At 35.7% G+C, this 27,134-nt stretch overlaps 1 protein-coding gene across 1 annotated transcript; it reads left to right on the forward strand.

Moving 5' to 3' along the window:
* Positions 1-343: 343 nt before the first annotated feature.
* On the forward strand, positions 344-27,134 carry LOC126948260 (arylacetamide deacetylase-like 2). The gene is made up of 5 exons (XM_050779812.1): positions 344-588; positions 9,302-9,524; positions 12,515-12,584; positions 13,941-14,112; positions 26,355-27,134. The coding sequence occupies exons 1-5, from the start codon at positions 451-453 to the stop codon at positions 26,955-26,957; spliced, it is 1,206 nt and encodes a 401-aa protein (XP_050635769.1). The 5' UTR covers positions 344-450; the 3' UTR covers positions 26,958-27,134.

Below are 27,134 nucleotides of genomic sequence, written 5' to 3' on the forward strand. Positions count from 1 at the left end.
TGACATAATATCAGCAAACTTAAAAAACAAAAAACAAAACAAAACAAAAACCTGTTTTTAAAACCTGTTGCAACCACCACCCAACCACTAAAATTTGCTTCATGACTTATTCAGTGCTTTCATTTAGGTTCTGATTTAAGTCTCAATAATAAAGTTGTTTTGGGCTGATGATGGTATCACAGGACGAAGAAACACTGTAAGAGCATTAAATTGCATGATAATAATGCATGCACACCCTGATGAATTATGACATCTGTTCCAGTCTGTGTGCTTGCAAAACAAGTTACTAGCGACACTGTAACATTTGAATTGAAAATTAGCTTCATGTTGTTAAGACAATCACATTACCTGAGAGAGTTCCCAAGTCTACATTTGCTCTACTGGTTACTATTCAGTGTTTATGAAAAATTTTAATCTCAGTACTGTGAAGAAGCTGGAAAAAGGGATATTATGATGCTAAAAGCTCTCTGTTTGGGGCTGCTCTGTGTTATTTTTGTCTCTCATTTTTACACACCCATGCCAGACAACATTGAAGAAAGCTGGAAAATAATGGCCTTGGATGCCATCGCTAAAACTTGTACATTTACGGTAAGGTTAACATTTTTTTCTGTTGGATATTGGGATGACTTATTGATGAAAAATGGATGCTTATGAACTCTTTTATTAATAGTATTAATATCACCATTTTGAAAGAACCATTGCTTGAGTAAATTAATTAAATAATATTAAGTAAATAAAACTTCCTACATCTGTGCGAAACAATGAGACAGAATTCTCACTTCTAAGACTTTATGTCTAAATGTGACATGTATACAATAAATGTATTGTGACATGTATAAAATAAATGGCTTTGAGGTTTATTTGAGAATTTGACTTAAATTTGAACTTTCAGGAACAACCTAGTCCCATAATTATCTTTTAGCCGTTCAGATATATGTTATTGATATTTGTAACTCTTTGATATTAATTTAAGGCTCTTACTATTTAATGGCTTTAATAGTCCATCTTCAATTCTAAATTGCTGGTTTTCAGGGACTATCCGACTGGGCATGTGCAGAATTAATTATAAATTCATGCAAAAATAGTTCCTTTAAAAGGAAGAGATAGGATTAGAAACTAATATTTTTGAGTTCTTAAATTGTGTAGGCTTTGTATAATATGTACTTCCATTGATTTCCCAATATCCTGCAATTATTTTTATCTAGTTATGGGGTGGGGGAAGAGATTGAGAAGAGCACCTGCAGGTAAAAAGTAACAGCTCCATAATTTGAACTCTAAACTGTCTCATTTTGAAATACATACACTTTCTGCCAAGCCAGATAGCTTCCAGAAAGGGTAACAATAAGAGGCTCAAAGGAGAAGGCAACAGCAGAAGATGATCAGAAAAAAGCGAGCAATCCATGGTCTAAGAAGGAGAGGCTGTCTTTTGATGCTTTGTACAGCAAACAATACATTTGTTTTGTGAAACCACAGTCAGCTCCTTCTGATATCTGCTAATATTTTCCCCTGTAATCACTTCTAGAGGCTTATCTTCTCCATAACTTTTCTCCAATACTCTTACTTCCTGAGTAAGCATATGTGGGTAAGCAAGTGTCAGTTCCACAGAGAAAATGCTATCTTTCCTTCCTTGATTATCTCATTTGTATCGCAGACCATTTACTTGTTTAAACCCCACTATAGCCCACTGAAGGACTTATTATTATTACTATCATATAGACAAGGAAATTGAGCTACAGAAAGTAATTTTCTTAATGTTAATCAGCTAATAAGCAGTAACATAAGATGCTGGTTTAAATGGATGCAAACTTGGCTTTGTCATTTACTGGCTACAACTTAGAGTTTCTGCATACTTCCTGGTCATTAAAGTATAGGGGTTAGCACGGTGGCCCACGATTGTAATTTCAGTACTTTGGGAGGCCAAGGCAGGTGGATCACCTGAGGCTAGGAGTTCAAGACCAGCCTGGCCAACATGGGGAAACCCCATCTGTACTAAACATATAAAAATTAGCCAGCTCTGGTGGCGCACGCCTGTAATCCCAGCTACTGGGGAGGCTGAGGCAGGAGAATCACTTGAATCCAGGAGGCGGAGGTTGCAGTGAGCCTAGGTCATGCCACTGCACTCCAGCCTGGATGACAGAGCAAGATCCCATCTCAAAAAAAAAAAAAATTAAATTAAAATTAAGAAAATAAAGTATAGTGGCTAGATGTTCTCAATTGCCCTGTAAATACCTTACTTTCCTTGGAATAATTATAATAATTAAGATTGTTTACTGTGTTATCAACCATGTAATTTTTAAGATTTTTTTATGAGTAAACTGTCCAGTGACATAACACAAAAGTCCTGGAAAAGCTGGTCAGAAATACCAAAGGCAACTTTTTTCAAGGACCTCAAATATGGAATTTAAGTGTGAGGAAAGTGCACTAATCTTTTTGGCATTGAAAGCCAAAAAATTTGGATTATTACTAGTGTGGTCATATGACAATATTTAAAACTTTGAATTAAATAAAATGAACAATGAAGAAAGAAAACATGACAGCATGCCTACAAAATGGGTTTTTTTCCCTGAAAAAAAAATTACAAATCAAAAATAATTACAGCAGCACAAAAAAAAAACTACTAGTAAATTAATGGATTTTGAATAGGACAGCTCTCAGCCTAAAATACTAAATATTTGAGATTTTCTTCTTTTTATGCACAAGGATTTATTATTATTATTATTATTTTTTGTCTTTTACTTCAAGTTCTGGGATACATGTGCAGAACGTGCAGGTTTGTTACATAGGTATACACATGCCATCGTGGTTTGCTGCACCTATCAACTTGTCATCTAGGTTTTAAGCCCTGCATACCTTAGGTATTTGTCCTAATGCTCTCACTCCCCTTTTCCCCCACCTCCCTACAAGCCCTGGTGCATGATGTTCCTCTCCCTGTGCCCATGTGTTCTCATTGTTCAACTCCCACTTGTGAGTGAGAACATGCGATGTTTGGTTTTCTGTTCCTGTGTTAGTTTGCTGAGAATGAAGGCTTCCAGCTCCATCCGTGTCCCTACAATGGACATGAACTCATTCCTTTTTATGGTTGCATAGTATTTCATGGTGTATATGTGCCACATTTTCTTTATCTATTCTATCATTGATGGGCATTTGGGTTGGTTCCAAGTCTTTGTTATTGTGAATAGTGGTGCAATAAACATTAAGTGTGCATGTGTCTTTACAGTAGATATATTCATAATCCTTTGTGTATATTCCAAGTAATGGGATTGCTGGGTCAAATGATATTTCTGATTAAAGATCACTGAGGAATCGTCACACTGTATTTCACAATGGTTGAACTAATTTACACTCCCACCAACAGTGTAAAAGTGTTCCTATTTCTCTGCATCCACGCCACCTTCTATTGTCTCCTGACTTTTTAATGATCACTATTCTAACTGGTGTGAGATGATATCTCATTGTGGTTTTGATTTGTATTTCTCTAATGACCAGTGATGATGAGCTCTTTTTTGTGTTTGTTGGCTGCATAAATTTGTTCTTTTGAGAAGTGTCTGTTCATATCCTTTGCCCACTATTTGATGTTTTATTCTTGCAAATTTGTTTAAGTTCCTCATAGATTCTGGCGTTTAGACCTTTGTCAGATGGGTAGATTGCAGAAATGTTCTCCCATTCTGTATGCCTGTTCACTCAGATGATAGTTTCTTCTTCTGTGCAGAAGCTCTTTAGTTTGATTAGATCCCATTTGTCGATTTTAGCTTTTGTTGCAGCTGCTTTTGGTGATTTAGTCATGAAGCCTTTGCCCATGCCTATGTCTGAATGGTATTGCCTAAGTTTTCTTCTAGGGTTTTTATGGTTTTAGGTCTTACATTAAAGTCTTTAATCCATCTTGAGTTAATTTTTGTATAAGGTATAAGGAAGGGGTCCAGTATAAGCTTTCTACATATGGCTAGCCAGTTCTCCCAGCACCATTTTTTAAATAGAGAGTCCTTTTCCCATTGCTTGTTTTTGTCAGGTTTGTCCAAGATCAGATGGTTGTAGATGTGTGGTGTTATTTTTGAGGGCTCTGTTTTGTTCCATTAGTCTATATGTCTGTTTTGGTACCAGTACCATGCTGTTTTGGTTACTGTAGGCTTGTAGTATACTTTGAAGTCAGGTAGTATGATACCTCCAGTTTTGTTATTTTTGCTTAGAATTGTCTTGGCTATACAGGTTCTTTTTTGGTTCCACATAAAATTTAAAGTAGTTTTTTATAATTCTGCAAAGAAAGTCGATGGTAGCTTAATGGAATAGCATTGAATCTGTAAGTTACTTTGAGCAGTATGGCCATTTCCATGATATTGATTCTTCTTATCTATGAGCATGGAATTTGTTTTCCCATTTGTTTGTGTCCTCTCTTATTTCTTTGAGCAGAGGTTTGTAGTTCTCCTTGAAGAGGTTCTTCATAATTCATGTAAGTTGTATTCCTAGGTATTTTATTCTCTTTGTAGCAATTGTGAATGGAAGTTGACTCATGATTTGGTTCTCTGCTTGTCTATTACTGGTGTATAGGAATGCTTGTGATTTTTGCACATTGATTGATTTTGCATATTGCTTTGCTGAAATTGTTTATCAGCTTAAGGAGTTTTAGGGCTGAGACGATGCGATTTTCTAAATATACAACCATGTCATCTGCAAACAGACAATTTGACTTCCTCTCTTACTATTGGCATACGCTTTATTTCTTTATTGCCCTGGCCAGAGCTTCCAATATTGTGTTGAATAGGAGTGGTGAGAGAGCATATCCTTGTCTTTTGCCAGTTTTCAAAGAGAATGGTTCCCGCTTTTGCCCATTCAGTATGATATTGGCTATGGGTTTGTCAGAAATGGCTCTTATTGTTTTGAGATACGTTCCATCAATACCTAGTTTATTGAAAGTTTTTAGCATGAAAGGATGTTGAATTTTATAGAAAGTGTTTTCTACATCGATTGAGTTTCTTGTCATTGGTTCTGTTTATGTGATGCATTATGTTTATTGTTTTGCACAGGATGAAGCAGTCTTGCATCTCAGGGATCAAGCCTACTTGATCGTGGTGGATAAGCTTTTTGATGTGCTGCTGGATTTGGTTTGCCCATATTTTATGGTGTATTTTTGCATTTATGTTCATCAGGGATATTGGCCTGAAATTTTTTTGTGTGTGTCTCTGCCAGTTTTTTTGTATCAGGATGAAGCCAGCCTCATAAAATTAGTTAGGGAGGAGTCGTGTTTTTCTATTGCTTGTAATAATTTCAGAAGGTACGGTACCAGCTCTTCTTTGTACCTCTGGTAGAATTTGGCTGTGAATGTGTCTGATCCTGGGCTTTTTTTGGTTGGTAGGCTATTAATTACTGCCTCAATTTCAGAACTGGTTATTGATCTATTCAGGGATTTGATGTCATCCTGGTTTAGTCTTGGGAGGGTGTATGTGTCCAGGAATTTATCCATTTCTTCTAGAATTTCTAGTTTATTTGCATAGAGGTGTTTATAGTATTCTCTGATGCTTGCTTGTATTTCTGTGGGATCAGTGGTGATATCCCCTTTATCATTTTTTATTGTGTCAATTTGATTCTTCTCCCTTTTCTTCTTTATTAGTCTAGCCAGTGGTCTATCTAGTTTGTTAATCTTTTCAAAAAATGGATTTGTTTGCTCTTGCTTCTCAAGTTCTTTTAATTGCGATGTTCAGGTGTCGATTTCAGACCAGTAGCTTTCTGATGTGGCCATTTAGTGGTATAAATTTCCCTCTTAACACTGCTTTAGTTGCGTCCCAGAGGTTCTGGTACATTGTCTCTTCATTCTCACTGGTTTCAAAGAACTTTGTTATTTCTGCCTTAATTTAGTTATTTACCCAGTAGTCATTCAGGAGCAGGTTGTTCAACTTTCATGTAGTTCTGCGATTTTGAGTGAGTTTCCTAATCCTGAGTTCTAATTTGATTGTGCTGTGGTCCAAGAGACTGTTTTTTTTTTTTTTATGATTTTCATTCTTTTGCATTTGCTGAGGAGTGTTTTACTTCCAACTATGTGGTCGATGTTAGAAAAAGTGCTATGTGCTGCTGAGAAGAATGTATGTTCTGTTGATTTGGGGTGGAGAGTTCTGTAGATGAATATTAGGTCCACTTGGTCCAGAACTGAGTACAAGTCCTGAGTATCCTTGTTAATTTTCTGTCTCATTGATCTGTCTAATATTGACAGTGGGATGTTAAGGTCTCCCACTACTATTGTGTGGGAGTCCAAGTCTCTTTGAAGGTCTCTAATAATTTGTTTTATGAAACCTGGTGCTCCTATATTGGATGCAGATATATTTAGGATAGTTAGCTCTTCTTGTTGCCTTGGTACCTTTACCATTATGTAATGTCCTTCTTTGTCTTCTTTGATCTTTGTTGGTATAAAGTCTGTTTTATCAGAGACTAGGTTTGCAACACTTGCTTTTTTTTTTTTCTTCTTCTTTCCATTTGCTTGGTAAATCTTCCTTCATCCCTTTATTTTGAGCCTATGTGTGTCTTTCAATGTGAGATGGGTCTCCTGAATACAGCACACTAATGAGTCTTGACTCCTTATCCAATTTGCTAGCCTGTGTCTTTTAATAGGGGCATTAACTCATTTACATTTAAGGTAAACATTGTTATGTGTGAATTTGATCCTGTCATCCTGATGCTAGCTGGTTATTTTGCACATTAGTCAATGCAATTTCTTCAGAGTGTCATTGGTCTTTATATTTTGGTGTGCTTTTTCAGTGGCTGGTACCAGTTTTTTTTTTTTTCCATATTTATTTTCTTTCCATATTTCTTTCCTTTCCATATTTCCTCCATATTTCATTTTGCAAGGCAGGCCTGGTGGCAACAAAATCCCTCAGCATTTGCATGTCTGGAAAAGATTTTATTTCTCCTTTGCTTATGAAGCGTAGTTTGACTGGATATGAAATTCTGGGTTGAAAATTCTTTTCTTTAAGAATATTGAATATTTGTCCCCACTCTCTTGTGGCTTGTAGAGTTTCTGCAGAGAGATCCACTGTTAGTCTGATGGGCCTCCCTTTGTAGATAACCTGATCTTTCTCTCTGGCTGCTCTTAACATTTTTCCTCTGTTTTAATCTTAGAGGATCTGATGATTATGTGTTATGGAGTTGCTCTTCTCAAGGAGTATCTTATACAGTGTTCTCTGTATTTCCTGAATTTGAATATTGGCCTGTCTTGCTATACTGGGGAAGTTCTCCTGGATAATATCCTGAGGTGTGTTTTCCAACTTGATTCCATTCTCCTTGTCACTTTCAGGTGCAACAATCTAACGTAAGTTTGGTCTTTTCACATTGTTCCACATTTCTTGCAGGCTTTGTTTGTTCCTTTTCATTCTTTTTTTTCCCTAATCTTGTCTTCACACTTTATTTCATTAAGTTGATCTTCAGTCTCTGATCTCCTTTCTTCCACTCGATTGATTCAGCTATTGATACTTGTATATGCCTCACAAAGTTCTTGTGCTGTGTTTTTCAGCTCCATCTGGTCATTTATGTTCTTCTCTAAACTGGTTATTCTACTTAGCAGTTCCCATAACCTTTTATCAAGGTTCTTAGTTTCCTTGCAGTGGGGTAGAACATGCTCCTTTAGCTCAGAGGAGCTTGTTATTATCCACCTTCCGAATCCTACTTCTGTCAATCGTCAATCTCATTCTCCATCCACGTTTGTGCCCTTGCTGGAGAGGAGTTACAATCATCTGGAAAAGAGTCATTCTGGTCTTTGGAATTTTCAGCATTTCTAGGCTGGTTTTTCATCATTTTCATGGACTTATCTACCTTTGATCTTTGAGGCTGATGACCTCTGGACGGGGTTTTTGTGTGGGGGTCCTTTTTGTTGATGTTGATGTTGTTGGTTTTTGTTTGTCAGTTTTTCTTCTAACAGTTAGGCTCCTCTTCTGCAGGTCTATTGCAGTTTGCTGGATGTCCATTCCAGACCCTGTTTGCCTGGGTATCACCAGTGGAGGCTGCAGAACAGCAAAGATTGCTGCTTGCTCCTTCCTCTGGAAGCTTCATCCCAGAGGGGCACCATCCTGATGCCAGCCAGAGCTCTCCTGTATGAGGTGTCTGTTGACCCTTGCTGGGAGATGTCTCCCTGTCAGGAGGCACAGGGGTCAAGGACGCATTTGAGGAGACAGTCTGTCCCTTAGCAGAGATCAAGCACTGTGTTGGGAGACTCCTCCTTCTCAGGATCAGCTACTCTCTTCAGAGTCAGCAGGCGGGAAAGTTTCAGTCTGCTGAAGCTGTGCCCACAGCGTCCTCTTCCCCCAGGTGCTGTGTCTCAGGAAGATGGGAGTTTTATCTGTAAGCCTCTGACCAGAGTTGCTGCCTTTCTTTCAGATATGCCCTGCCAAGTGAGGAGGAACCTAAAGAGGCAGTCTGGCCACAGACACTTTGCTACTTGGTGCTGAATTCCACCCAGTCCAAACCTCCCAGCCTCCTTAGCAGGGTCAGGGGAAAACCACCTACTCAAGCTTCAGTAATGGTAGACCCTTCTCCCCACACCAAGTTAGATCATCCCAGGTTGACTTCAGACTGCTGTGCTGGCAGTGAGGATTTCAAGCCAGTGGATCTTAGCTTGCTGGGCTCCGTGGGAGTGGAACCCTCTGATCGAGACCTCTTGGCTCTCTGGCTTCAGCCTCCTTTCCAGGGGAGTGAACAGTTCTGTCTCACTGGAGCTCCAAGCACCACTGGGGTACAAAAGAAACTCCTGCAGCTAGCTCCATGTCTGCCCAAACTGCCACCCATTTTTTGCTTAAAACCCAGGGCCTTGGTGTTGTAGGTACACGAGAGAATCTCCTGATTTGAAGATTGCAAAAACCATGGAAAAGCGTAGTATCTCAGCTGGGTGGCACAGTCCTTCAATGTCTTCCCTTGGCTGGGGGAAGGGGGTCCCCTGGCTCTTTGCACTTCCTGGGTGAAGCAGTGCCCCACCCTGCTTCTGCTCGCCCTCTGTGGGCTACACCCACTGCCTAACCAATCCCCATGAGATGAACTGGGTGCCTCAGTTGGAAATGCAGAAATCACCTGCCTTCTGCATTGCTCTCACTGGGAGCTGCAGACTGCAGCTGTTCCTATTCGGCCAGCTTGCCAGATATTTGAGATTTTCAAGGGCAAGAAGATTATGCAATAAGATCTTTACAGTATTATTTGGAAATAATATTTATAAATAGTCTATTTCTTTTTGTTTACTTTGCTTATTTTTTCTTCCTTTTAAACTTTCTTTTTATATACATTTGGTGTTATTTACATATCTAAATATTTAATTTTGTTTGTTTTGTTCTTACAGGCTATGTGTTTTGAAAATATGGGTATTATGAGATATGAAGAGTTTATATCCATGATATTCAGGCTGGATTATACCCAACCACTTTCAGATGAATACATCACAGTGACTGATACAACATTTGTTGATATTCCAGTACGATTGTACTTGCCAAAAAGAAAGTCAGAAACCCGAAGGCGAGCTGTAATATATTTTCATGGTGGTGGTTTTTGTTTTGGAAGTTCCAGTAAGTTCACTCTGTAAGGAAAAAGTGTAGCTAGCCCTACGTTTTTGATATAAAAACTATTTTATATAAATATACACACTTATACTGATATATACATCTATATATATATTTGGATATGGATAAGTATAGATATAAATGTTAGATATCTAATAAAGAGACATAGACATATGTTTGGCAAAGGGGATTTTAAATTCAGTTTTTGTTTTGCTTTGTTTTTTATTATCCTTAGCTTTCATATTGAATGAATATATATCAAATGAAAATAGGATATAAAGTCAATTACTAAAACTTTTTTTCTTGGGATCTGAATTTGGAGCAGAAACATTGAGGGGATGCAGATGTTTTAATTAACAAGTCAAAAGCATTTGCTTTTGGTTACTACAAGATCAAGTTTGCAGTTATTGATAACATAATATAAACAGTAGTAAGACTTAGAATGCAGTCGTTAGTATTGACTTTAAAAAGAAAGCACAAAATAGTACTATGTGATAGTAAGCTCTTCCCATAAAGTCGAAGTTCCTTACTTGTCTTTTTAGGCATTTTTCATACAGTGATTATCCAATAAATGTTTTTGTGAAGAAAAATAGTACACACAGAGTGAATGAGAGGGACATCTGATGATCTCTAGAGGGATTATTATCCAGAATGTTCTAACTCTTTTCTTTTATGAATTTTTTTATCTTCTTTATGTTTTCAATAAATTAGATTTCATCTATAATTTAATTTATATCATGCATTAAAATGGTCAGAATAACCTGCTTTCTCGATAAGATAAATACCAAGTTTGCCTCATTTCTCTTCAAAGAAATGCATTCATTCCACTGAAGTTTTTTCAGGTGTATGAAATATCCAAGTGTTCATATACATATTACCTAGGAATTGAGTAAGCATAAAAGAAATGGCCACTGATGGGAAAATATCACTTTGAAAAATACTAAGAAGTATTCCTGATTATGAGGTTTATATCTCTTTTTATTGACAATGTAAAGTAATTGTAATTACTTTTATTTTTTTATAAATAAATTTTTATTACTTTTATAAAGTAATTGTAATTACTTTACATTACTTTACAATGTAAAGACCGTAGGCAATGACTGTGATCAATAATTTCTAAAACTGTGAGAATTATTATTCAGGATATGACATTCCAACATTCCGCTTAGCTAAATTCTAGATGTCTTTTTTCAATATTTTGGTTTTGTATTTACACATTATTTGTTTTCAGATCTCCCAAACATATGTGAATAGACTGGAAAAGACTTAGATACTTTCTATTTTTTCGCCAAGAAAAAAGACATTATAACTATTTTCTAGTGTTTGCAAATTTTAATTTTCTTTCTTTTCCCCCAGGCCTCCTCTTTTTTCTTCTCTAAAACATATCAAAGTTGCTTTGAGAACTAAGAAATACAGGAAAATGTTGGTTATGAAATGAAACTGGAAATAAGACCACAAGTTCTCTGGATGAAATGGACTCCCTGTGGCTGATAAAGATACCCAAATTATGATACTAAGAACTCAGTGTCCATAATGAGTGAGAAAAGGGTGATCACACATCCCTTTGTTCCCAGAGAAGGCAGATCCAAACATTCTGTTTGTGCCCCTGAGCTAAGATGTTTCCAAGCTAAAACACTTTGACTAGAAAACTCCTCCCACCGGTTGCTTGAAAGGGGTATCTAACAGACTTTCAGTTTGGGACTTGGAAACCACCCAATCAGGAATCAGCTCTTTTGAACTATTTGAATAAGTTTGAATCCTTTATTTATATATATAGATCTGATTCTGATTGAGGGGTGCCAGCTGATTCTCCATATTTAAGCCACAGACCCTCTTTTTGGTCTCTGGAGCACACTTTTATTTTCCATGGAAGGCTATGTCTCCCTAATCTGCAGATTTAAAAAAAAAAAAAAAGAAAATATGGTCTTTTGTTAACACGGTAAAGTTCAGAGAGTTCTTAGGTCTTGTACATTTTGGTCTTTATCTATGCATGGCTTTTTCTTGAAAATTAACTTAATCTTTAAGAAAACGTTATTTTTGTCTATTTAAAAGACTAGGTGACTTACTTTCCTGTGTTCCAGGTTATATATATACCCCGTGGTTAGTTTTTACTTTGCAGTTTTGTTTATGTGCAAGAGAAGGTCCAGAAAAGTCTGGAATTTGATCACAACTCTAGAATTCTCTGGATTTCTAGGATCTTGTGGTAAATAAAGCAGCAGCAGATGTCACAGAATTTGCCAATGTGATTGGCCAGGGCCCTGGTAAATAGGATATGTGGGGACCTGGGGAAAGGGGTGTGTGTGTGTGTGTGTGTGTGTGTGTGTGTGTGTGTGTGTGTGTGTGTGTGTTATGTGTCTGGGGAAAGTCAATGGCTTGTACGTCAAGCATGTCAAAACTCATATGTATATCAAGTCTTCACACTGACCTGCCAGAGGCTCTCTCATATCTGGTTATTATTCCTTAGACTCTGTCTTAATGCCAATGTTATTGGGCTATTTTATTATGTGGCATCTTCAGAGAAGACAGAGGTTTTGAAGAACCATGTTTAGAGATTTAATACATACTATTACTTTCTTTTTCCTCTGACTTCTGAACTAATTAAAAACTTACAGAGTTCACATAAATGCAAGTCAAAACGTTACCATTATTTCAGATGAAGTAAAATGCACCAGGATACAAAGGGTCCTGGGAAGGGTCATTGTGTACAGACAGCAGATGTCAAGACAAAATTACAATAGGCTGAACCTATTCTAGTTTATCCTCCCCAAAATAATCGGTAAAGTCATCCTTTTCTCCCTGGAGAGAGAGGCTGAAAAGACTAGGAATGGGAGAGTGTGCCATGTGGATGCAGGTCCATCTGCTTGGAAATAGGGGGTGGAAATAAAAGCTCCTATGTGATATTCACAAACCACAGTTATTTTCACATTCATATCTGTAACTGTTTCTACTGCTTTCTAATTACATGAAATACTTTGATGTTTATTTCTTCATTTCAGAACAGAGGGCTTTTGACTTCCTGAATAGATGGACTGCAAATACACTTGATGCTGTCGTTGTAGGTGTGGAGTAAGAGAATTTTTTTTTTTTTTTGTGGCTACTATGATTTTTGCCTTTACCATGTAGAGGTTTGATTCCCACATCAAGTCAGCTATGCTTCAAATATAATTTTTTAAATTAATATATTTTACTTGTCACCTTTTGCATCATAGACCGCTCCTCAAAGAGTTTCAGTGTCCCATTATTTTTCTGTGATTGTCAGAATATCTGAATGATACCCCAGGGTAAGCAGTTTTGGAAACACTTGCTCTAGATATGTAAGACTCAGGTCCTATAAGGCTCTAGTAGTGTCCCAAGTAACATAGCTGGACAGAAGGAAGTATATTAGCTATTACACATTTGGGATATTGGATTGTATTTGAGCAGGCAAGAGAAGTTTAATTTCATAGCTTTTGAAGTAATCTAAATACTACTTTATATCTGTTTTGATATAATAATATAAGTTTGTGCTTGGCTGATACATTCTATCAAATCCCTACAATTTGTGTCATTCTTTGTCTAAAAAGTATAAATCCACTGTATTTTAAATAAAGATACCAACATCTTTTTGGTACACATCTATGTCTAAGCTACAAATTACTTAGAGTTTTCTAGATAGCTTATAATAAAATTCTAAGAACCCTATTACCAGCACTTCCTATTGGCTATAGAAATATACACGCTTTAGCATTCTGAAGATCAAAAAGGAAAAGCTCTACGAATAGGCTGCTAGAGGTATTTTTCTGTTTTACCAGTCTACATATACTGGGGAAAAAATCTATTTGTGCCCATGAAAAGAATTGTGTGATAATTTGCCTTACAAATGGATTTACCAGAAATACGCAAGCTCTCTGGCATATTTAAATTTTATTTATATTTCAAAATTTTTATCTAGTAATAACTACTGGATATTATCCATGATGAAGTATATGCACCGTCAGCTTGTAAAACTTTTACCTAAATGACCTTGATAAACTAGGACACTGCCTACAATATGCTCTCAGGTCTGCAATCCATTGTGCTTTTTAAATAAGGGTTATAAAAAAGTGTTTGGATTACAAGTTATATTGAGAATATGACGGAAGCCATAGACCATCTCCATTCTAAAACACACTTGGACTAAAAATTTTGCTTACAATTCCTAGGAAGTTCATAAAACTCCCCTGACTCCTCACAAATAATGCCATCCATGGACTTTAGGTACAAGATTGAAGACCTTATACTTTATTAAAATAATTTTCATTTTAATCAAGAGTTAGTAGAAAACTTAGGCTTGATTTTTAGAACACTGAACAAGAAAGGCTGGTGTAAAATTGCATCTATTTGGTATTTGAGAATTAAATGGACAGATACAACTGTAAATGCTTTATTATTGTTTCTATAAAGTTATAGGCTAGCTCCTCAACACCACTTTCCTGCTCAGTTTGAAGATGGCCTTGCTGCAGTCAAATTTTTTCTTCTGGAAAAAATTCTCACAAAATATGGAGTGGATCCCACCCGAATCTGCATTTCAGGAGACAGTTCTGGGGGCAATTTAGCAACAGCGGTCACTCAACAGGTACATTATATTTGTTTTTATGATACGAGGTAGAAGTTGAGGCTCATTTTTTTTTTTTCTATAGATAATTCAGTTCTTCCAGTACCATTTGTTGAAAAGACCATTCTTTCCCATTGAATTACAGTGGCACTTGAGTAAACGTTTATTTAACTTTAGTTTAACTATTTCTGGATTCTTTTGTTCCATTGATATACATGTCTATCCTACTGCCAATATTACACTGACTTCAACTTTGTTCTTCTTTAAAAAAATGTTTCTAGTATTCCATATCTTTCTCATTAAAATATTAGATTATCTTACCAATTTTTAAAAAGAAAGACTAACTGATTTTTTATTAGGATTGCATTGAGTCTATAACTTTGGGGAGGACTGACATCTCAATAATATCGAGTTTTCCAATTAATGTACATGGCATGTCTCATACTTTTATTAGATCCCCTTCAGTTTCTTAGCAACATTTTGCTATTTTCAGTGTAGAAATCATGGAAATCTTTTCCCAAATTTTACCCTGAGTTTTTTTTAACATTTTATTAAAAATAGTATTTTCTGAATGTTTATTTGGAACATATTGGAATTAGGAATTTGGAACTTATTTCTATGCTATGTAGAAATACAATCGATTTTGATATTGGCCTTTTCCCATCATATCCTCAATAACTCACTTATAACTCTAGTGTTCTTTGTTTTGTTTTTGTTTTTGCTTTTGTTTTAGTTTCCTAGGATTTTCTATACAATTATATTTTCAATGACTAGAGACAGTTTAAGTTCTTGCTTCCCAGTACTTACTCCTTTTAATTTTTCTTTTATTAGTGCACTGTCTGGGGCCTTTAGTAAAATATTTAATATAACTGTCTTGCTTTGTATTTTCGGACGAAATTTTTCAATATTTCATCAATAAATATAGTATTACCTGAAATTACTAGTTAGCTTTTGTCAGATTGAAGAAGTTATTTCTACTCCTAGTTTGCTGATAGTTTTTGCATAAATGGGTGTTGAATTAGTCAAATGATTTTAATGCAGCTATTGAGATGATCGTGTAACTTTTCTTATTTATTCTTTTAGTGTGGTAAATTATGCCAATTGACTTTTAAACATTAAATGTTAAATTATGCTTACATTCTAGGCATGAGCCTTACTTGGTCATGATGAATTAAAATTTTTATACATTGCTGCTTTCTGTTTGCTCTAGTTCATTAAATGTTTTGTACTTTTGAAATTAGTCTTCATTTTTTAACACTTTTTGTCAGGTTTTTTTTTTTTTTTTTTTTTTTTTTTTTTTTTTTTTTTTTTTTTCCGAGATGGAGTTTTGCTCTGTCATCCAGGTTGGAGTGCAGTGGCTCGATCTCGGCTCACTGCAACCTCTGCCTCCTGTCTTTGTCAGGTTTTGAGAGAAAAATTACACTAGCCTCATTAAATAATTTGGGAAGAATTCCAACTCTCTTATTTTCTGTTTTTTTTTTTTTCTCTTTTGTAAGGTTGTATTGAGGTACAATTGAAAACGAAAAATCATATTTATTTAAGATGTACAACATGATGTTTTGATATATGTATGCATTTTGAAACAATTAACACAAGCTAAGTAACATACTCGTTACCTAACATAGTTACCATTTATTTTTTCTGTATAGTGAGCATGTTTAAGATCTGTCTTAGCAAATTTTGAGTATGCAGTATTATTAACTATAGTCACCGCACTTAATGTTAGATCTCCAGAACTTATTCATCCTGCGTAACTGAAACTTTGTAATCTTTCACCAACATCTCCCCGATTTCCCCATCTCCATCCTCTTGCATCTATATCCCCAGCTCCTCATAACCACCACCTACTATCCACTTCTAGGGGTTTAACTTTCTCAGGTTCTACATATAAGCAAGATTATGCAGTATTTGTCTGTCTTCACCTGACTTATTTCATTCAGTGTAAGGACCTCCAGGTTCATCAATGTTGTCACCAATGATAGGATTTTCTTCTTGCTGAAGGCTTAATAATATTCCATTGTGTGTGTTTGTGTGTGTGTATATGTAGATACACAGAACACACCAAATTTTCTTTATCCATTTATCCGACTGACAAACAGTTTGATTCCATATCTTGGCTACTGTGAATACTGCTGCAATGAATATGCGAGTACAGATATCTCTTCATGTTATTGACTCTGTTTCCTTTGGATATATACCTAGAGGTGGTGTTGCTGAATCATCTGGTACTGTTTTCCATAACGGATACACTAATGGACACTTCCAACAACAATGTACAAGGGGTCCCTTTTCTCTATACATTTACCAATGCTTATTATTTTTTCCCTTTTTTGATAGTAGCCATTCTAACAGGCATTAACTGATATGTCATTAGGGTTTTAATTTGCATTTCCTGGATAATTGGTGATGTCGAACACTTTTTTGTATACCTGTTGACCACTTGTACATCCTCTCTTGAGAAATATCTACTCAGTTCTATTTCCAATTTTTAAATTGGATTATTTGTTTTCTTGCCATTTAGTTGAGTTCTTTATACATTTTGAATGTTAACCCCTTATTGAACCCATAGTTTGAAATATTTTCTTCTATTTTGTAGAGTGTCTCTTCACTCTCTTGATTGTTTCTTTTTTAGTGCAGAAGCTTTTTAGTTTGAGGCAATCCTATATATCTATTTTTGCTTTTGTTGCCTGTACTTTTGGAGTCATACCTCCCAAATTATTGCTTAGACCAATATTAAGATATTTTTCTCTAAGATTTCTTTCAGTAGCTATACAGTTTTATATTAAGTGTTAAACCTTTGATTCATCATTTCTAGATGATATTTGTATATGAAATGAAATGAATGTCCACTTTCATTCTTCTGCATGTGGATATAGAGAATTCTCAACATTTTTTATTGAAAAGACTGTCTTTTCCTCTTGTGTGTTCTTGGCACCTTTATCAAAGATCAATTGACCATTGCTATAGCTTGGTCTTTCCCAGTCAAAGCTCATGTTGAAATTTGATCCCCAATGTGGCAGTGTTGAAAGACTGAGCCCAGTGAGAGGTGTTTGGGGCAGGAGGGGGGATCCTTCATGAATAGATTAATACCCTTCAGAGGGAAGGAATGAGTGAATTCTTGCTCTCCAGGGAATGAATTAATTTGTGAGACAGCAGATTATTAAAAAGAATTTGGCTTCCTTGGTTTCTCTCTCTTGCTTCCTTTCTTGCCATGTGATTTCTTTGCACATGCAGATTCCTGATTCTCTTTCAGCCATGGATTAAAGCAGCCAGAGGCCATTATCAGATGCAGATACCCAATCTTGAAACTTTCAACCACTAGAATTGTGAGACAGTTTTTTTTTTTTTTAAATAAATTACCCAGTCTCAGGCATTCTGTTGCAGCAGCACTAACTGAATTAAAACAACAATTTATTTCTTAGCTCTTTATCCTGTTCCATTGGTCTATATGTTTGTTTTTATGCCAGTACCATACTGTTTTGATTATTGTAGCTTTACAGTTTATTTTGAAATCAGGGATTGTCATGCCTCCAGGTTTGTTCTTTTTACTCAAGATTATATTGACTATTCAGTCTTTTGTGGTTCTATATGAATTTTCTATTTCTGTAAAAAATACCATTGAAATTTTGGTTGGAATTGCATTGAATCTGTACATTGCTTTGTGTAGTATAGACATTTTAACAATATTAATTATTTGGACCCAGAAACATGGTTAATCTTTTCATTTACTTGTGTCTTCTTCAATTTCTTTCTTTAATATTTTATAGCTTACTGTGTATAGATCTTTCTACCTCCTTGGTTAAATTTATTCCTAGTGTTTTATTTATGTACTTATTTTTGTTGCTGTTGAAATGGGATTTTTTAAAATTTCTTTTTAAGATAGTTTGTTGTTAGTATACAGAAATGCAAGTGATTTTTGAATGTTGAATTTGTATCCTGAGACTTTACTGAATTTATTTACTTGTACTAACAGGTTTTTGATAGTCTTAGGGTTTTCTGTATCTGATATCATGTAATCTACAAACACACTTTTTTTTTTTTTTTTTTTTTTTGAGACAGAGTCTCACTCTGTTGCCCAGGCTGGAGTGCAGTGGCATGATCTCCACTCACTGCACGCTCTGCCTTCTGGGTTCATGCCATTCTCCTGCCTCAGCCTCCCGAGTAGCTGGGACTACAGGCATCCGCCATCATGCCTAGCTAATTTTTGTATTTTTAGTAGAGACGGCATTTCACAGTGTCAGCCAGGATGGTCTCGATCTCCTGACCTCGTGATCCGCCCGCCTCAGCCTCCCAAAGTGCTGGAATTACAGGCGTGAGCCACCGCACCCGGCCCAGACATTTTTACTTCTTTCTCATTTGGATGCTTTTTATTTATGTTTTTGTTTGTTTGTGTTTTTGTTTTTTAACAGTTCTGACTAGGTCTTCTAGTATTTTGTTAAATAGATACGATGAGAACGGGTGTCTTTGTCTTGTTCCTGATCTCAGAGGAAAAGCTTTCAGCTTTTCACCACTGACTATGATGTTAGCTGTGAGCTTGTCTATATGGCCTTTATTTATTATGTTGAGGTACTTTCCTCTATACATAATTAGTTGAGATTTTGTATTATGAAAAGATATTGCATTTTGTCAAGCCATTTTATGCATCCGTTGAGATGTTCATGTAATTTTTATTCTTCATTCTCTTACCTTTCTATTTTAAAACAATGATGAAACTGGTCTTCTTCAGACTTCTTTTTGAGAAAAACTGCTCTGTACTTTTTAAAATATGACTTTAGTTATAAAAACTTGAACCAAAACGTTACTCTAGGTGCCTCTCTATTTATTTTTTAAAATTTCTTTCCTCTTAAGTATTATAAGATTCAGGAATAAAGCACAGGAAGAAGTTTATATACATACATATTTTACATACATATACACTTGAAATATATGTTATACATACATATATAAGTACATATGCACATACATACATATACATATGCCTATATGTATATATTAATCTATGACATCATACACACAAAATCCTATTGTGAAACCAAAATGGCCGTGATAACAAAGCCTCACCTTTGGTTCTATGCCTGGGCCTCCTTTCAACCCAACCTGTTCCACTTTAGTTGCCCTTCATGTTTAGAGCTCTAAGTAAATGTTCTTAGGAGAAAAATAAAAGAGGGCTTCATTGCCAAGAAGAAAATTTGCAAACCATTAGACATGTTGATTCCTGAGGACTCTTCCAGCATGAACTTGTTTGCTATTTACTTGAAATAATGTCATTTATTTAAAAGATCTTGCTGGAGTAAAATGAGGAGTGTGATAGAGGGTAAAAATTGAAGAATGCCCTGCTTAGAGATTATTATACTAATTACTATGTAAAATTGTATAGCAGTCTGGTCTAAAATTTCATCTGAAACCGGTTTGGGGAATGTAGAGATTCTGAAAGCTCCAACAATTACCCAATAGTGATTAAGCAACATCTTACCACACCTCTAATTTCTTCTTGCACATTTGTAACATTTGCTTGGCTTTGCAAGTGTAGCCAGCATAACTGAAACAACAATTGGGCTTGGTGTATTGGCTCATTCCTATAGTCCCAGCACTTTGGGAAGCCCAGTGGGGAGGATTAGTTGAGGCCAGGAGCTCAAGACCAGTCTAGGCAAAAAAATAAAAATAGCCAGGGGTAGTGGTACACTCCTGTAGTCCCAGCCACTCAATAGGCTGAGGCAGGAGGATTGCTTGGGCCCAGGAGTTCGAGGTTTGCAGTGAACTAGAATCACACCACTGCACTCCAACATGGGTGACAGAGCAAGACCATGCCTCTAAACAACAAAAAAGAAAAGAAAGAAAGAAAAAAGAAATAACAGTTGGATGTAGCCATACAGATTCATGAAAATGTGATACCCTACCTTATAACTTTTCAGCAGAACAATACTTAGTAACACCGGCCCCAAACAGAGATGTGATTCTCAGTAAAATCTGTAGGACAGCACAAAAGTGAATAAAAATCACTCTATTTCTTAAATTATTCTATTTCTATTTCTTAAACATACATAATATCTATTCTATTGGTCTTTCCCAGTCAAAGCTCATGTTGAAATCTGATCCCCAATGTGGCAGTGTTGAAAGACTGAGCCTAGTGAGAGGCGTTTGGGGCAGGAGGGTGGGTCCTTCATGAATAGATTATACCCTTCAGAGGGAAGGAATGAGTGAATTCTAATAGAACATAAGTTTTATGTCTAATGAGTGCGTTCTAAGAGAACGTCATTCTATTTCTTAATTAATTATATAAGAACATAGTGTCTATTTAGATGTTCTGATTTATCTGTTCAGAGGGAACATAGTGCAGCATGCAGATGAACAGACTGCAGAAGAACTCAGTGTACTTCATGAGCATTTAATAAGGTGATTTTCTTTATCCTTTCCGATTTACTTTTATGATTATGCTTTAAGTTATTTGTTCTTCATGGACTGCTAAACTTTCTACATGAATTAAATTTTCATTGAAAAACTTTACTCCCTGTACTGTTTTTATTTTGGGTCATAAGCATCAACTTTTACTTTGAAATGATTATAGAGCTCATTTTTTCCAATGTTTCATGATCCTGTGATCGACAATATGTTATAGATTATGACTTTAAAAATTCGGTATCAATAATCACCACTGAGAGATATATAAAAAATGACTCTTTTGTTTCCATTCACATTATAAAAGGATTTTCTCATGGATTAGGACACATATACTATCCTGTCATTTTTCAATTGTATTCTTTATTGAGAAGAAATGAATATCTTATACCTATTATTGCTAGATTTCCTGGCAACATCACATGATGTGTCCTAAACTCACTAATGTGGCTCGCTGGTCACAATGATCTGGATGATCACTACAGCTTGAAAACTTTTGTGGACATGGTGCCTTAATCTTTAATTAAGAGGAAAAAGTATTTCTAAACTTTAATCATATCACCTAAATACAATTTCATGGCCACATTTTATTTTAAAATAATGTGTGCATTGTTCTTATTTAGGATCAGAGATATTCTTTTTACTTTCGTAAAATAATGGGAATTTATTTGATATTTTGAAGTAATTAGTAAGTCCTACTCTCTTAGATATTCTAAAAAATAAGTATTTCAGTGTAGGTAATTTAAAGAGGAAGCTATGATATACGATACCTCTACTTATTTAGGTTTATAGCTTTGGTCTTTCTAAATATACTTTTGCTTCTAATTTGTATCTTCTTTCATAAGGTGGTAATAAAGCCTTATCATCTTATTTATAATAATATTTCTATGGCATCCAATATTTCTATGGCTATATATGATATTACATATGTGACACTTCTTTAAAAATATAAAAAAAATTCTTTAAAAACAGTTTAATAGCAAATGTTAATCAGAAATTATAATCAATGGTGATAATTTTTAGAAAAATATGACTGACATACAGCATTCTTGGACATGGGATGATGTCCCATACATAGATAATATGTATGTTAGTTTCTATTATTTTGTTTGTTTACCTCTGTGTAATCCCATCATTCAGTGTTATACAGGTCGCCTGAAATCCATCAGAAGCAGAAACATCTGTCTTCTGTTACTTGCACCTGGAAGTGGTATCACCATGAGTCCTGCACTTTTGAGTGATATAATCTGTTTTACTGTCATACTTTTAGGACACAAAGTGGGAAGTGGGATTTTCGGGGAAGAATAAGTATCAGGAAAGGACAGGATTAACCTGCAAGGAGGAGAGCAGGCTGATTATCCTGGACTCTGTCTAGCCCGTGTGGGAGTTTTGCAGTTTCCAGCATGGTTGGAACATGCATGCTTGGATGAGGCCAAAAAAATCCTCCCATATTGGAATTTCTTCATGGTGGTTCATAGTTTATCAAGATACTCATTGGCTGGTTGTGTATTGGTGGAATCAGGTTTGGGGTTGTTAGGGGTAGTTGATAGAAAGGAAAATTAGTGGGGATAGCAGTCACAGTTGCTATGAAGTTAAATGCTCTGGGTTGAAAATGACAGATATGTTAAGTTTGGTGAGCAATACTTATCAATAGCAATGTAGGAACTCCTCAAATAACAAGTTATCATTTTGTGTAAATCCATCCTTACATGGATAACAGGCCATGGATAAGTTGGTGTGGGCATGCAGGAATTTGAATAACACACACTCAAATCAGGGAGCTAGATGGTAGGGTATCTTGTGAACCAGTAACTGGATTGATGAAGCGTAGTAGTAGATGGGCAAAGTGCAAGGGCTGCAATATGTTCCTCTGGCAGTGGAAACTATCATTCTCTAGGAAAGTGCCATGTCCTTTGAATGGTCACAGGGTAATTGGGAAATGGGAGAGGATTCAGTAATGCCTCAGACTCTCTGGAGTTGACTTTAGGTCAAGCACAAGTGTCCATGGCAGATTACTGCTTCGAATGGGCTTTGAAGCAGTTTAGTCATAGAATGACACAGGACATGAAGTCATGGATCATCCCTTCTCTGACTTTGTTACCAACTTCCTTTCAGCCACCACTCCCAATTCATGCTGTCCAAGAGGGTTGTTTGTGAATGAAAACACTGATGTAGGAGTGAAAATGGTGCTGGTCAACATGTTTACTCCAAGCATTTTAGCATGGCATAGCAGATTTTCATGAACTGGGTCCCAAATTTTGCTCTCAAAAGTATAGACTTAGGAGACCAGTCTTCATGGTATAAATAAATTACTTTCTTGATGACAATCATAACAGTGGCATGGCCTATAACTTGAAAAACACAACCTATAACTTGAACCAATTAAAGATTCATACTTGGTGACTTAATAAAGGAGGGACAGAGCAAATAATATATATGAGACAATTTTACTGTAAATACCATAAGTTTAGGATTAATCGTGTTTAATTATAAAGGAAAGCTCAAATATGTAGTATCCATTTTGTTTTCATGAAAATAATGTTCATTGTTGAAAAAGATTAAGAATAAAGACGGACTTTACTTAAAATCTTCCACAGTCTATGAGTTACTTAGATGTCCAAAGGTCTTTATTATATTGGAAATATGATAAAACTGTAAATAGAAATTTGAAATACAGTTACCAGTGTCTAAATTCTAAGGACATTGCCATAAGAGAAGATGATTGGCTTCATTAGTCATTAGGAGCAACATGGCGAAACCCCATCTCTACAAAAAAAAGAAAAAACTGATATATAAACAACAAGGTAAGGTTAGTGGACGAAGCCTTCCTGGAAAGGATAAGCAGAGGTTATAAGGATAAAATCTTGCAACAATATGAAAGCATTTTGGAAAGTATAACTTAGAAAAGTATAGGTTTCATAATTTTTTTGTATCTCCTGTAAGTTCTAGCATAATATTGCAACATGTTGCTAGTATTTGGTAAATGTTTCCTACTCATTCTTATTATAGGGTTCATAAATAAATTGTTCAATGAGTGGAAAGGCATTCAAATCAAAGGGGAGTGTCCAGAAAAGATTCCCACAGATTAGCCCCAGACCTCACTCAGGTCCCAAGGACTTTTCCCCTTGTTATGGGCAGAGTTTAGGGTTGGCCACCTGTTATTTTCTTAATCCAGGATAATTGAGGTCACACTGTTAGCTATGGCATGATTTGCAGTTTGAGTGGCTGGTATCAATCTTGTGCTTCCTGTTCTACAAAAAGATGTAGGTTCTGATGGGTATGGGGACACAAGATGCTACCTGCCCAGGTTGGCATACTTCCCGTAGCAGCCCCCTCTGCATGCCTTCCCCTCCTGCCTGACTGCCAGGCTCAGTATTCTGCAGAAGCCAGCATTGATTATATCTCATTTCTCAGGTCTGCAAGGGCCCCCTCAGCTGCAGATTGGTAATGTGACAATTAACCTTCAAGGGCACGAAGTCTCAGGTATGAGGCACACAGCAGCAATCAGTTACCAGTGTCTAAACTCTAAGGACATTGTCATGAGCTAGATATGTTCTCTCAACTTTTTTTATCTTTTACTTTTTCATTCTTATTCTTTACAAAGTAATAACATCCTGAGAGGAATGTCACATATTTTTTTGCACTCAAGTACATATTAGTTACCCACAAAATCAGAAATATATATCCATTCCTTCATTTCCATTTTATAGAATGCTCCATTCTAGGCTTGTTTTGGTTTAGTATTAATGTTTATGCACACTTTTGAACTTTGCTTAGCTCGTTGTCTTCGGGACCATATAGGTCTAGGAGCAAAGAACTAAGCTATAGATAGGTCAATCATTCAGCGTTACTTTTGGGACCTACTTGTCTTATACTTGTTACTGTTTCTCGGATCTTATTATTCCTGGCTCCAGATATAGTGTCCTGTTAAAAGAATTATAAATCAGATATTATGGTTTATAATATTATGGTTTCCATATTATTAAAATATTCATTTTTCAATGATTTTCCCGTATGATATTAATGACTTTATTATCTTATGTCCAGTAAGGGGTACAATGACAACTCAGGTATCATGTCAGTGTTTGTGAAATTCAAAACCAAGTAGAAAGATTAATCATGTACATTTTTGTATAAAAAGGAAAAATGACAATTGGTCTTAAAGAGGTAATAGAGATTTGGGAATTTAAAAAAGAAGCGTTTCCTTGATCAGGTATTCACATGCATAATCACACATATATGCTTATGAGTATATATAAAATGTGTAGAAAATATCTGAAACACACCAGATAAATAACATAGTTGTTAACACTATGGCAAAATTGCCAACCTCAGAGAATCTGACTCAGTTGCTTTTCCAATATCTTGAAGAGAACTGACTTTAGCATGGATTTTGAAGAATATTAGAGAGGAAAAATGCCTTGAATGGCAAAGTAACAAATGACATAATGGGGAACATAGAAATGGGAAATACTGACACATTTGTTGAAGTGATTTATTCCATATGGCATTCCAGAAAGGAAAGGTAGGGTCAGGCAAGGGTATTGATGGACACTTTTTGACCTTTCGATGTTTATGTGTTCTCTGTTTGTTTGTTTTTTTTCCTAGATTAGCAAGATGGAGAGTAGGATGACTGAGGGTGGGCTATTGATAACAATCTTTGATTAGTAAGTTATCTACCTAAGGGCACTGCAGAGAGATTTGGGATCTAGGAAGGTTTCTGTAAGTTAACTTTATTTTGGTTCATTTTCATTCTACACTCATTAAACCTCTAGCATCTTGGAAGTACGTTGTGGAGCTTAAACCTCTAGCATCTTGAAAGTACATTGTGGAGCTTAAACCTCTAGCATCTTGGAAGTACGTTGTGGAGATGGTAGGATACCATTTCCTTTTCTGAGGTACCTCTTGGACTTCAATTTAGTTTTTCCTTTCTGTTCAGCTAATCACTGTGGTGAATGGTTGATTTAGAGGTACCTTCTGTGGTCCTGAGCTTTTCACTTGGAGCAGTAGCAGGTATTTTCATTTGTCCAGATGCCAGCCTCTAGACAAGCAATAACTCCTGGGAGATTAATTCAAGGTGTTCTCTTGCAGTCTGCAGGGTCATAGGTGAGGTCTCAAATGCCTTTCTCTTTGGAAAAGAAAAGGCACTCCTTATTAAGTACTTCATATTTTTTCCTTGCGTATCAAACTTATGCACATCAATTTTTGTCATAATTTTCTTCCTTTGTTTCTCCAACACTGCATCATTTTCATAAAATACCTGTTGATTGGCTTTTTATTTTTCTTCACCTTGGTCCATGTGCTTTTGCACTGGGATAATGTTTCTTAAAAATTATGGTATGATGTTGGTAATGTCTACCTTGTTGCCAAAGAACATATTCTAAAAATTTTTAAGACTTTTTTTAGATTCTATAATGAAATAATATGATTTAATAGCTATATTTATTTCTTCAACTCACTCTGGCTACTTTATTTAAGAAGGATTTTTACAAACTTATTTGTACTGTCAATTTCCCCTAGAAATATCTTTAGAATTGGATCATTTTCATTTGTGATTTTTGACCAAAATATCCTGCATATCTCTCTTGCCTTGTACATTCTCTGTCTCTTTCCCCCTCTTCTCTTATTCTTTCTCCTTTTTCCCTCACACACAAAATCAATATTTTTAAAATTTTAATTTTAAATTGGTTTGAATTTTTTTTCATGCCATGGAAATATATTTTAAATATTGTAAAAATAATTATGATATATCACATCAATTTATGTAGATTTGTTTATCTCATGATTGCTAGATAATTAAGATTAAATTTTATTCTCCTGGTATTTTGGAAAATTTTGTATTACAGAATATTACCATATATTTTCAGGTGCAGAATGATGCTGAAATAAAACATAAAATCAAGATGCAAGTCTTACTTTACCCTGGCCTACAGATAACAGATTCTTATTTGCCATCTCACCGAGAAAATGAGCATGGTATAGTTTTGACCAGGGATGTAGCCATAAAACTCGTGAGCTTATATTTCACCAAGGATGAAGCACTTCCCCGGGCAATGAGAAGAAACCAACACATGCCTCTGGAGTCAAGACATCTGTTTAAGTTTGTTAACTGGAGTATTCTCCTTCCTGAGAAGTATAGAAAAGACTATGTGTATACTGAACCAATTCTTGGAGGACTTAGTTATTCATTGCCAGGACTTACAGACAGCAGAGCATTACCCTTGTTGGCCAATGATTCTCAGTTACAGAATTTGCCACTAACCTATATTCTTACTTGTCAACATGATGTCTTAAGAGACGATGGACTTATGTATGTTACAAGACTTCGAAATGTTGGAGTCCAAGTTGTTCACGACCATATTGAGGATGGAATTCATGGAGCTTTATCATACATGACTTCACCATTTTATTTACGCCTAGGTCTTAGGATAAGAGATATGTATGTAAGTTGGCTGGATAAGAATTTATAAATATATGATGATGATGTATATGTATAGCCCTTACATGGTGGATTGTAATTTGTGATATTTTGTAGTTTGGGGGCAAAGAACAATGTCATTTGAGTTGTCTAAATCTATATTTGAATCATTTTATAGCAGTTAATGTGTGTCCTTGAACAGTTACTAAATTTTCTGACTTGCAGACCC

The sequence above is a fragment of the Macaca thibetana genome, chromosome 2 (assembly GCF_024542745.1).
Source record: "Macaca thibetana thibetana isolate TM-01 chromosome 2, ASM2454274v1, whole genome shotgun sequence".
NCBI classification, from domain to species: domain Eukaryota; kingdom Metazoa; phylum Chordata; class Mammalia; order Primates; family Cercopithecidae; genus Macaca; species Macaca thibetana.

Bases quoted from the DNA above. Each gene is read 5' to 3' on its own strand.
- LOC126948260 (XM_050779812.1), top strand. From the start codon at position 451: ATGATGCTAAAAGCTCTCTGTTTGGGGCTGCTCTGTGTTATTTTTGTC. The intron at 589-9,301 runs GTAAGGTTAACA...TTGTTCTTACAG, and splicing joins CTAAAACTTGTACATTTACG to GCTATGTGTTTTGAAAATAT. The intron at 9,525-12,514 runs GTAAGTTCACTC...TCTTCATTTCAG, and splicing joins TTTTTGTTTTGGAAGTTCCA to AACAGAGGGCTTTTGACTTC.